At 45.8% G+C, this 12,156-nt stretch overlaps 1 protein-coding gene across 1 annotated transcript in view; it reads left to right on the top strand.

The window, feature by feature from the left end:
• The window catches only part of LOC138573254 (AP-1 complex subunit mu-1), a 629,275-nt gene that overhangs the window by 273,242 nt on the left and 343,877 nt on the right, over positions 1-12,156 (top strand). Inside the window, exon 5 of the mRNA XM_069649323.1 lies at positions 6,215-6,362. Coding sequence (XP_069505424.1) covers positions 6,215-6,362 — 148 coding nt within the window. The remainder of the gene's footprint in view (positions 1-6,214; positions 6,363-12,156) is intronic.

Raw genomic sequence — 12,156 nt, 5'->3', positions numbered from 1 at the left:
GCGCATCTGACGGCGGGCATGGACTTCCAGACCCCGGCCCACCAGGAGACAGTGACCACGGATGCCTCCCTGGAAGGGTGGGGAGCGCACACCGGAAATCTGCAGGCAAGAGGCCTTTGGCTCCCGACGGAGAAATCCCTACATATCAACGTCCTGGAGCTCCGTGCAGTGTTTTGGGCCCTCAGGTCCTTCCTTCCTTCCCTCAAGGGCAAGGTGGTGAGGATCTTCACCGACAACACCACCACCATGTTTTACATCAGGAAACAGGGCGGAACCAGGTCCCCAGCACTGTCCAAGGAGGCGCAGGACCTGTGGCATTGGGCCGTCGCCCAAAGGATATTTCTGGTGCCGTTTCATCTGGCAGGGATAAAAAAACACCATCGCCGACTCGCTCAGCAGGGATCTGCGCTCGTGCCACGAGTGGGAGCTACGGCAGGATCTAGTGGATCGCCTCTTCCGACGGTGGGGCACACCCCAGATCGACCTGTTCGCGACGGCGACGAACTCCAAGTGCCTGAGGTTCGCCAGCAGGTTTCCCCAGGCGAGGAGCATGGGCGATGCTTTCTCGTTCCCCTGGGAGGGCCTGTTCCTCTACGCGTTTCCTCCTTTGCCACTGCTAATCCGGCTCGTCAACCAGCTCAAGAGGTCACGGTGCAGGATGATCCTCGTCGCACCTGCGTGGCCGAGGCAGATATGGTTCCCGGACCTTCTGGACTTGTCAGCGTCCCCGCCAATCAAGATGCCGGTGGACGCGGATCTACTCTCCAGGGAAGGAGGCGCCATCCTCCACCACGACCCGAAATCGCTGAACTTGCAGGCCTGGCTCCTGCAGCGCTAGAGTTTGGAGGATACGACATACCGGCCGACTGCAGAGCGGTTCTTGCAAAGGCCAGGGCGTCCTCAACTCTTAAATGCTACGGACACAAATGGAAGAGGTTCTCTGTCTGGTGCCACGCACAGAAGATTAACCCTCTACGGATTACGGCTCCCCAAGTACTGCCGTACCTGCTGACGCTGGCCAAAGCTGGACTGGCACACGCGTCCATCAAGATTCATCTTGCTGCGATCTCCCGATACACCAGAACCACAGGGCGGACGTCCTTGTGGTCTCATCGTCTGGTGAAAGAGTTCATGAAGGGACTGTTCAGATCGTTCCCGCCGGTGAAGGCTCCGGCCCCGGCGTGGGAGCTCAACGTGGTGCTGACCAAGCTCATGGGACCTCCGTTCGAGCCTCTGCACTCAGCTCCGTTGAAATTTCTGTCGTGGAAAACAGCGTTTCTTGTGGCCATCATCTCCGCACGACGAGTGGGAGAGATCCAGGCCCTTTCCTGCAAGGCCCCGTACTTGACTTTTCACGACACGAGGGTAGTGCTCAGGACGCACCCCTCCTTCATGCCCAAGGTACCGTCGGACTTCCATCTCAACGAACCCTTGGTGTTGCCTGTGTTTTTCCCGTCACCTTTGTCGCCGGCTGAGAGGACTTTGCACTCGCTGGATGTAGCTAGAGCGCTGAAGTTCTACGTAGACCGCACGAAGTGTTTTCGGAAGACGTCACAACTCTTTGTGAACTTTGGACCTGTCAATCAGGGGAAGGCTCTCTCGAAGGCTTCCATTTCCAGATGGCTCTCCGGCTGTATCATGTACTGTCACCGGTTGGCAAACCGACCGCTGCCTGGCCGTCCGAGAGCCCATTCCACCAGAGCGATCGCAGCTACCACAGCGTTCCTATCTGGTGTGCCCCTGCTGGACATATGCAGGGCTGCTACGTGGAGGTCGACGCACACCTTCACGAAATTCTACTGCGTCGACCGGGATTCCAGGGAGGAGTCAAGGGTCGGCCAAGCAGTGCTGCGCAACCTGTTCGCCTGAGGTGAGCCTGGTGAGGAGGTAAGATGCTTAATGTTGAGTTTGATGTAATGCTTAATGTTGAGCCTTTGCCACCTCCCGTGGTTGTGCATGTGTGTACTGCTATGTATTCTTTATTCATGAGCATGTGAATCCATGCCAGACCCCATGCTGGAGAAGGAACAAGTTACTTACCTGTAACTGTTGTTCTCCAGCATGGGTCTGGCATGGATTCACATGCGAACCCTCCCGCCTACCCCTCTGCGGCTCTTCACTTGGTCATACTGCCACTTCATGTGCTTCCAAATCTGAAGATGGCTGCCAGAGGCGGTGCTTAGGTAGAGGGCAGTCATTGGCTGTGGTCAGTATGACGCAGAGACCAGTGATTGGTTATTACTACGAAAGACAGATCAGAAACGAAACTGATACTGGTTTTTTCTTTACCGAGGATTCCCAGCCTGACGACGGGGAATATTCATGAGCATGTGAATCCATGCCAGACCCATGCTGGAGAACAACAGTTACAGGTAAGTAACTTGTTCCGTAGCTATGTTCCCCTAATTCAGTACCACCCCTCAATAGGTTTTAGACTTTGCCGTGTAGGATGTCGCCATAGATGACGCTTCTAGCATTCTATAAACTGAGTATAATCAAGAAGACATTGTGATTTTGCATAAATCGTTCTGATTAGTGTTTATTCGCCCTGCTTTACTTCTTTCAGATTAAAGCAGTATTTTACAATCTGCCTTTTAGTCTGTCCGGTTATTTGGTCTGATATTGTTTTGGCATTTCCATCTAACATACAGATGCTGCGAGGTGCTAGAGCACACCTCTCTCTGGTAGGGATTTCTTTGCCAACCATTGGCTAAGGAGATGTTGTATTCGTCTGGCTAACTCCATTGGACTTTCCTTGAGAAGCAAATTGGTATTCCAGATTGCCAGTCGGTAGGTGGTTTTGGTTTGCTCTTACTTTCTAACAGGGCAGTTTTAATACCTTAAAGGAGGTAGTTCCCTGTGAGTTGATGATGTGATAAAACAATTGAAATTCTGCCCTCACTAAAGACCCAAATAAAAAACGTAAAGTTTCTTGTTGCATTGGAACGGGGCAGCTAGCCTTTCAAAATGTGTAAAAAGAAAAATAAATCGCCTAGATCTTCTCCATCGTGATATGATTGTACTCGGTGTGGAAGGACCCTATGACATTGGCCTACTCCTGTTAGGTCGTGGCTCTCCAAGTGACGTTGTTCGGCCCTGACTTGATTTTCAATAATACTCTCCAGGAGTGTCTCGAATGATGCATTTTTATTTTGTCTCCTGGGTTTCAGAGGGAGGGGCCTCATGCACCTCCTCGTCCTATGAAGCAGTTGGGAGTTTGGCAGAGGGGGGTGTAGTCCCCTGTTTGCCCATCATTGGACATTTGGGAATTGTCCCCAAAGATGGTTTTATACCCCAGTGTCCTATTGGTGGAAGATAGTTGAGTTTGGCCATACAACCCAAAATGAGGGTTTAACTCTGTCGGGTCACTCAACTCGCGCTTTGCAGCAATCCAGGAGGACTTGTTTGATGGTAGTTTTATTTAAAGTAAAGCAACTCCTCACTGGTCCTACTTCCAAAACGAAGTTCCCTTCTTCACTAAACTAAGGTGCTAGTCTATAATAAAAATAATTGACATTAGTCCTCTGTCCAAACCTATCTACCAAACTGGCCCTACCGCTTGGCCAAAACTTAAACGAAAATAGATTAATGCTTCACACAGAGATCTCTGGCTATCCCAGGAATCCCTCCTAGGTCTGGATTCAATGGTTGGAGTTAAATAAAAGTTACACTCTCAGGTCACCATCTCGTCAGCCTATCAAAAGTTCAGAAAATGTCTTAAGTTGCTGGAAAAAAAAAATGTCGAAAGTTCTTTAGGTGGAGGGATATTTCCCTGTTCACTTTTCACCAACTTGGTCGATCTCTCCACACTTTAACCAACTTTCAGGTGCTCATGTGCTCCCTTGATATCTGCTTTTCACTTTGCTTATTGTGCCCCTGTGGTTCCAATCGGGTCCCCTGAACCAATATCTCAATTCCTTAGGGTTCCTTTGCCCCTCTATGCTTCTGGCTCTTATTTTCTTTTAGTTATTTATTTAGTTATGTATTTATTTACATACGGGAGGAACCATGTTTCTATCACAAAAGAACATACAACAGATACAAAATCAGATTGGACGTGAAGCAGTAAGCTTGTAACAATGGAGTGTTTGAGGGGCATTTTGAACAGGTTGTGGAGTGCAGTAAATGGAACATTCGCCAGGGGCAATAATATATAAGTGGACATGCATAGATTAAGAAGAATGGATATTTTAAGTGCAGGTAGGCAGTACGGCCAGCTGTGCTTGGGATGCGACCATGATGGGTGGAGTGCTAGAGTGGTGGAAGAGGAAATGAGGATTAGAGGCAAGTTAGAGACGAGGGAAAAGGATTGGCTAGCAGGTAGATGAGGTAGGTTAAGGGGGTAACTGAGGCAAGGAGGTAGGATTTTAGTTTGGTTTTGAACATATCCGTGTGCACTGTTTCTTGGATGTCCAGGGGGAAGAGAATTAATACAAGTGGAGCAAGAAGAGAGAAAGGGCGGAAGCGGGAGGAAGCAGAGAGGGTGAGGAGCCACAATGGTAGTCGAGGAGGCAGAGCAGAGATTATGAAACAGCCTGTTGAATTGAATAGAGGATGATCAAGACAATGGGGCCTTACCATGGATAGATTTGTGAACCAGGAAAAGAAATTTTAAATCTGACACTGTTTTGCATAGTCAGCCATCCAGCCTGGTGACGGTACGAGGAGGTAGGTGTGAAGTACGGGAATTCAAAGAAAGTCCTGGTAGCAAAGTTAATGATCTTTTTAATAGGACAGAAAACCTAGTTGGTGAGACTAAAGAGGATGCTGGCACAGTAGTCCCAGATTAGAGAAGACCAGAGTGGTTGAAAGATACTTGGCGTTGTTGAAAGAAAGGAGGTGCCTGATTTTGCTAATATTTTGGAGGTTGAATTGAGGTTCCCCTGGTACCTGTGACCCGTCTGTAGGTTTATGCTGCTCAGGTTTCTTGGGCTCCTGCAACCCTTTTCCTTGTCTCTCTCTCTTCTCTCCGGTCCCTGTGAACCTTGGATGGTGCTAGGGTAGTCCTTCCCTCTTCCACGTTCGTTCTCTCTTCTCCAACCTCAGCAACCCACATTCCACCTCTCCCCTTCCCCCGACCTCTTCTCCCCCCACCCCCTCTCACTGAATATCTTCAAGGAAGACAACTAGTGTGATGGGGCTTCTGCAAGTGCAGTCTTGAACTATGCATTTAAATTATCGATTGTAATGGTAATTTTCACTACCATGGTATTCCTTTAACATCTCAGACACAGATGTCAAATGTTTGCTATTCTCAAGACTCACACATTTTTAATGCCAGGAGTACTGCAGATCGAGTTCCTTAGTTTTGATACACTACCAAAGAGAAATGCTCTAGGCCACGATTAGTGGTGACAGAAAAATGTACAACTGCTCTCTGTGAAATGGTGCATGTCGCCATAAGCACACAACCTTTGGCGCAATGCTGCCACCCAGCGACCAGGCACGTACAATGAAACCTTTATTTGCAGTTTAAATATATTACGTTTGAAATATGTTTTAAACATCAGCCAAGGTAGAGTACCATACAGATGGCACTCGCCCTTCATAAAATCTCCTTGACTGTGTGGCTGTGCTGGGCAGATTTTGCGAGCTCCTATTTCTTGGGTGAAACTAGGCCATGGCAGAACTTGAGACATCTTGTTAAAGTTGTATGTTCTTATTTATTGAATCTTATTTGTACAGCGCTCGTCGCACAGAACAAGATCTGATTCAGGATTCCAAAATGGTGGGAGTTTGGAATGAGAGAAATTACACGTTTTCTTGTCTAGTGAAAAAGGTTGCAAGTTTTCTTGTTTATGAAGCAGAAAGCATCTTTTTGCAGCACTACATGCATTTTTTGCAAAGGAAAATGAGCCGACAATACACAAAAAATTCTTATGTGATATGAACGCCTTATCTGCACACTAACTTGCAGTATTTTGCAATTCGGGCCATTTCAGACCTTTCCTCTTATCCAAAGTCCTATGCAACACCATTTGCACGCTAACACAATTCATCATATGTTTATTTATGAGCCAGTTGTCCAGTATTTTGCACGTGCCGTTTATGAGCCAATCACCTATCTTGCCACTTATCCTTTTAATGTGCTTTGAAAGACTGTAACGTGAAACATTTCAGCCATTCCTTTTGCAAGTAACTGATTTGGTTAGAATTGCACTGCTCTTGCAAATAAGGCCTCATCCTCCAACTAATGATATTTGTATGGCCTTAGGTATATCACTCAAGAAGGACACAAATTGGAAACTGGAGCTCCACGCCCTCCTGCGACAGTTACAAATGCTGTTTCTTGGAGATCTGAAGGAATTAAATATCGAAAAAACGAAGTGTTCTTAGATGTTATTGAATCTGTCAATCTTCTGGTGAGGTTCTGTTCTATGTTGCTTGGTGTTTCCCTTTCATTGAGAAGACTGTTTTAACTTTTTAAAATTGATTTTATTGGTGGTTAAAAAAGGAGGTGCAGATAAAAATTTATATTTAAAAAAAAAGGATGTGCATTAGGATATGTGCCCTTTAAATATGCATGTAAAGAGTGATCATGAAAGAGGTTGATACCTTAGTTTAGCGAAGCCAATCATCGTCAAGCTTTCATAATCTTCTGATCACTTAATCGGGCACAGAAAGAATGAACCTGTTGGAAAAAACACGACAGCTGGAATGATTGGTTTTGTGGTGCCTTCACAAAGCCATGCACTTAAGTTGCCCGCACGCATTGCAGTCTCAATGTTTTAAATGGGGCACTGCAAAACATTTGTCTCTAGGGAAGAGAAAAACTGTTTAGCTGCTCTCAGAAAGGCATAAAGTGATGGGATCGTGCTAAACGATCTGTTTTGGTGAATAAAGGAGTATTTGAGTAGCCTGTGCTCCCGAATGAAGGGGAGGGTGCTAGCCAATACCAAGTAATGATTCTCTCTCCCAAGCACCACTGGTTCTTTTGCTCCCATCCCAGACCTTCCTGCCTCTACACCTAATGGTAGAGGAAGGTCATGCCCAAAAATTTCGAATACCAAAATAACGAGGCTGAAAATTCTGTTTTATTATCGAATTATTTGAACTTTTTTGCAAATAAATAGATGGGGAGTGGGGTAAGGGAATAGATTAGGATGGGGGAATGTTGGAGGGAGGCTGGAGGGATATCCCCCTACATTTCTTTTTTTTAAAGTGCAAAAAATTAAAATCAAGGAAACTCTGCCTTTTCATCCTTAGTATTTTTTTATTCTAAATGCTCACGTAGAAACAGAGGGGAAGACATGTGCTCCTGTCCTGTCGTCTCCCAAGCCCCAGATGGATAAGGCCTGCTTGGATTTCCAGCACACCTCATTCTCTGAGTCTTTGGAAGCAGAGATGGTCGGTGCCAGCTCACATGCGTTCCTGCGTAGTACCCTTGAGGCAGTCTGAAAACTATCCCCAAATTAATGATTTCAGATTGAAGGGTCAATATTGGAGTGTATTAATACATTGTTATTTAGGGGGACCCTCTCAAATGAGTCCACTGCAGAACCAGCTCTGCAGAGAGCAATTTCAGAAGTAATGTGCATTGCTGTCTGCTGCTACAACACAGCGTTCTGTAGGTGGCTTTTTTTAATTTAAATCTTCTGCACCTAAAATATCCTACACCTTGGATCTAAATTGTATGTCTGCTGGCACATAAGTCCTACATATAAACCATGCCTAGTTGTCGTATGGTCACTGAGAAGAGCACAGAATTGAGACCTTTTGATAATAGTTCTCCAGAGATTCACTCCAATTGGTGGCTGCCTACCAACTATAATAAGGGAGGTTTTACCTTTGTCAAATAGCCAACCCCCAATGAGAACCTTTCAGACAAGAGATTTCACTTCACCTTTAATCTTGACGGGCAATTTTAGAAGAATTAGTTGCAAGGGCATTAAGTAGAAGATTTTAGCATACTGTGGCACAGATGTTCCCTTTACTCATGTTAGGAAGTAGTTGGTCAAACGAAGGACTGTAGTTAAGATTGTAACAGTGATATAGAGCAATACAATAGTCAAAGGTCATTCACTTGAGAAATGACCTCGAAATGGAACCAACCGCTGACATAGGAAAAGCCAGTAACTTTACCGGCTCCGGTTTCATAAAGGCACATTTCTAGACCCTGTATAGCATGATGGAAGGAATTTTGTATTCCCTTTTGAGCGACTGGAATGTTATTTCAAAAGATATTGATTTGTCTGCAACTTGCATGAGAGAGTTTCACTTTAAAAAAAAATTTGATATGATTGAATATTTCAACATGTGTATTCAAATGTTAATTCAACACAAGTAACAAAGATGAATATGTTGCTACAAGGTATATATTGATCACAAATCTTATAAAAAAAAAGAGAAGAAACAAAATAATAATTCTCATAACCAATTTAAAATACATTACAATGGATCGTACAGGCTCAAATGTTTGCAGGTTGATGCCCTTTGAGGGTGTCAAGTACTTGTTTCCAATTGTAGTGAGTCCAAAAAGTTAATTGCAGCAATGGTGACTGATAAACGTGTCCCTTGAAAAATACTATGCCATAGCATTTCGCATGTGAGAAACTGACAGTTTTGGAACAAATGCTGTAAAAAGTATTTCCTCTTAAGTGGTAAATTCGGGCATTCAGTAAGTGGTTCTAAGATGTTTTTACAGAATTTACACTTCGAGTGGATTTTGTCCTCCAACGTGTTCATCTTAGATGTATTCCATCCAGCTTTGCTGCTCTTCGGAATTTTTTTCGGCAGAGGGCGCTGTGCGTCGATGCTTCGAGTCGATGGTCCCTCGAAGGCCTCCGTCGAGGGTGACGTCATCGGGTATATAAGTAGCACGCGCGGTGCCCGTTGGCCTCAGTTCCGTTTTTCTGCAGTATACGTTGCTTAGGAGATTCGGCGCGCCTCGAGTTCTGTGAAGATATAAACCTAACGAAATATGTCCTCGTCATCGACGCCGACCACGACCCCGAAATCGGGTTTCGAAAAGTACAAGTCGTGTGGGTCAAAAATGTCGATCACGGACCCGCACCGAGAGTGTTTGTGGTGCCTCGGAGAAGGCCACGACATGGAGGCCTGTACGAAGTGTCGGGCGATGACGGGGAAGGCCTTGCGAGAAAGTAGAGGAAAACTACAGGTAGGTCGCAAAACCGATCGTAAAGCCTCTAGCGTTGAGTCGAGGTCCCGTGAGGAGAAATCTCAACGAGAAAGGCATCGATCCAGGTCCCGAAGTGATTCCCATCGCTCGTCGTCTTCGACAAAAAAATTGAAGAAACGACGCCACAGGTCTCCCTCCACCTCATCGTCAGACGTGTCTCCGAAAAGGATGAAATGCCCCACGAAACATTCATCTCCCGAAGAGTGGGAAGCATTCAGGGTCGAAATGATGGAGGTGTTAGAGAAAGCGAAGCCTCGGTCCACGCCTTCTTCGGAAGCCGTCCGGAAGCGTCATCACTCCGACACTCGCGCGCCCTCGAGCCCGGGTGATCGAAAAAGGAAGGATAGGGAACCTTCCAGGACGCCGAGCGAAAAACGCTCGAGTCGACCGTTCGAGGTCACCGACGCCATCCGAGATCCATCACACCTCGAAGGGAAAATCTTGGAAGAGCGCCTCGACGCCCTCGAAGCAAACCCCGTCGAAGACCACTATGTCATCGACGCCCTTATCGACGTCAACGCCGAAGCCCTCAGCGCCAAAGGCTCCAGCCAAGCCAGGGCAGCCAGAAAAAGGGAAAGATAAGGTTACAAGACCTGTAATATCCTCAGAGCCCTGTAAAACACCTCTTCCTCCTCCTCTCCCATAGAAGGTTTTCAAGCCTCTCCCCAGGAAGGAGTTTTTCAAGTCCCTGACCTCAATTTTTGAGGAACAGGAGAGATCTGATGAGGAGAATGTACCTTTTGGGCTAGAATATGGCACCCCAAATATCCTAGAATGCTTGATTTCAGAAGAAAGCAGAATGAGGGACTTGGTGGAATCATTACACAATGCAAGTGGCATTGACGCATCTCCTGAAAATGACTTTGGCAGGCCAGAACCAGGAGAGCATACCAGTCCATCATACCGTCAATTAATGATGAAGGTAGTAGATTACTTAGGATGGTTTTACCTGTTGCCAGCGATTTGATAGCTTCAGCGATCTCTTCCTTAGTTATTTCTTGCTCTAGAGCACAGTTGTCCTCTGGAGAAAGCCTAGGGAGTTCTAGCTCGCTCAGGTATGCCTTAATGTTTTCCTGTGTTCGTGTGTCATGATTTGCGTATAAGTTGGTGTAGTATTCAGCAAATTTGGCATTCATTTCTTCCTCCGTGTGCACGGGTTCTCCATTATAGGTCAAGATGCAGGTGTAGGGGCGTGGTTACGTTCAGTCCGCAGAATACGGGCCAGATGGTTACCTGCTCTATTACCCTCACCATATCTCCGCGCCCTGATTGGTGTAGACATATATTGCAGTTCTTGGGTTGCTAGAACATTGAATTTATGGAGGTGTGCATTAATATCCGCCAGTGTGTTGTGGTCGTGTGTTATACTATAATCGTTCTCTAGTGTTTTCAGGTGTGTTTCGGTTCTGTCCAGATTTAATCTGACATCCTTAAGGAGACCAGTGGTTTTAGACATTAGGTTGCCCCTGATCCAAACTTTGAACGTTTCCCAAACCGTGGCCCATGCGCCCACTGACCCAGCATTAAATTGAAATAATTCCTCCATTTCAAAATGTAGTGTTTCTAACACATTAGTGTCTTTCAGGATGTTTGGGGGCATTCTCCAGCGCCGCGGTGGTTGTTTAATATTCTGTAGGGATATCTCGAGTGCAACCGGGGAATGGTCCGAAAGTGTGCGTGCAAATATTTCACAGCTCACTACAGAGCTCAGTAGGGCGGTGGGAATAAACCAGTAATTTATCCTGGACTCTGTATGTATCGTGCACAGAGGAGTAGAGTATACCATTTTTTTTAAGAGCCCTGGTTTCAACTCCATACGCAATTGCTGGTACCACTTTATTCAATTGTTATAACAGGATCCATAGTACATGTTCCATTTTTTTTTTATGGATTACCATGGCTTGACCAGCTGCTGTTTGCGTTTTTCTCCTCTTTTCTAGATGATATGGCTCATCAAATGGATGGTTGTTGGTATCTAATCCAAGATGGCAGTATTCACGTACTACTTCTAAAGGCGTGCCATAGATTTGCCATGGGGTTACATTTTATTTTATTTGATGTTTAGTTGCACAGATAAGGATCTTAGTTTTTATCTAGGTTCAGAACCAATTGATTATTTGTGGCATACAATTCAAGGCTGATAACACATTTTGTTTGTTTATTTTACTTGTATAGCGCGCCTGACCCATGGGTATCTGGGCGCTAGTGAATAAGAAGACGGTTACATGTTACAGTTGATACAGAATAGTACATACGACACATGATACAGGGCAGGAATTCAGTTAATACAATAGACGAGCATGAATACAGTCCTGAATGAGATGTAAGCATATGTATATGGACGGGAGGGTACAATTACCGACTAGTCCGAAGTGGATAGCTGAGAGAGAAGATTGGATTAGTTCTTATTGAGAAGCCAGGTGATGACACTACTTCTGAATTTTCAAATACTTAGATGGATTTGATTTCCAGTGGGAGTATGTTCGATATTTGGGAGGCCAGGACCGGGAAGCTGGAGCCACCTTTTAAGGTTGTATCTTGGTACCACTAGGCAGGAGGTGGTGTTGGTGGACCTTGTAGTGCGGATGGAGAATCTCAGTGAATTTTTCAGTGAAATAAGGTGGGGGCTATGTGGCTTAGCGCTTTGTGGGTAAGATGGAGAGTTTTCAGGTCTGGAGAGCCATTTGCAAAGTTTTCTGGTTGCTGAGATGTGCTCTTCTGGGTAGGCTTATGGCGGCTCGGAGTGCATTGTTCTGCAGTTTGTTGAGTATGGACTTCTTGGCGCCTAAGTAGAGACCATTACAGTAGTCCAATTTGGACTGTATGAGTGCTCTGACTAGTGCAAGGCAACTGTTAGAAGACTGTAGGGGTCTGCACGCCCTGATCAGCTTGCCTGTGTAGGCGGTGGCTGAGGCAGTCATGTTCACATGTTTAGTTAGATTGCAGTTGTCGTCAAGGTAAAAACCTAGAGTTTTTACATCTTTGGCAATGGATATGTTGTTCCCATCTATGCCTAT

The sequence above is a fragment of the Ambystoma mexicanum genome, chromosome 1p (genome assembly GCF_040938575.1).
Source record: "Ambystoma mexicanum isolate Mex_15411 chromosome 1p, UKY_AmexF1_1, whole genome shotgun sequence".
Taxonomy (NCBI): Eukaryota; Metazoa; Chordata; class Amphibia; order Caudata; family Ambystomatidae; genus Ambystoma; species Ambystoma mexicanum.
Note: the sequence above shows the minus strand (reverse complement) of the source record. Positions and strands in the feature narration are given on the sequence as shown.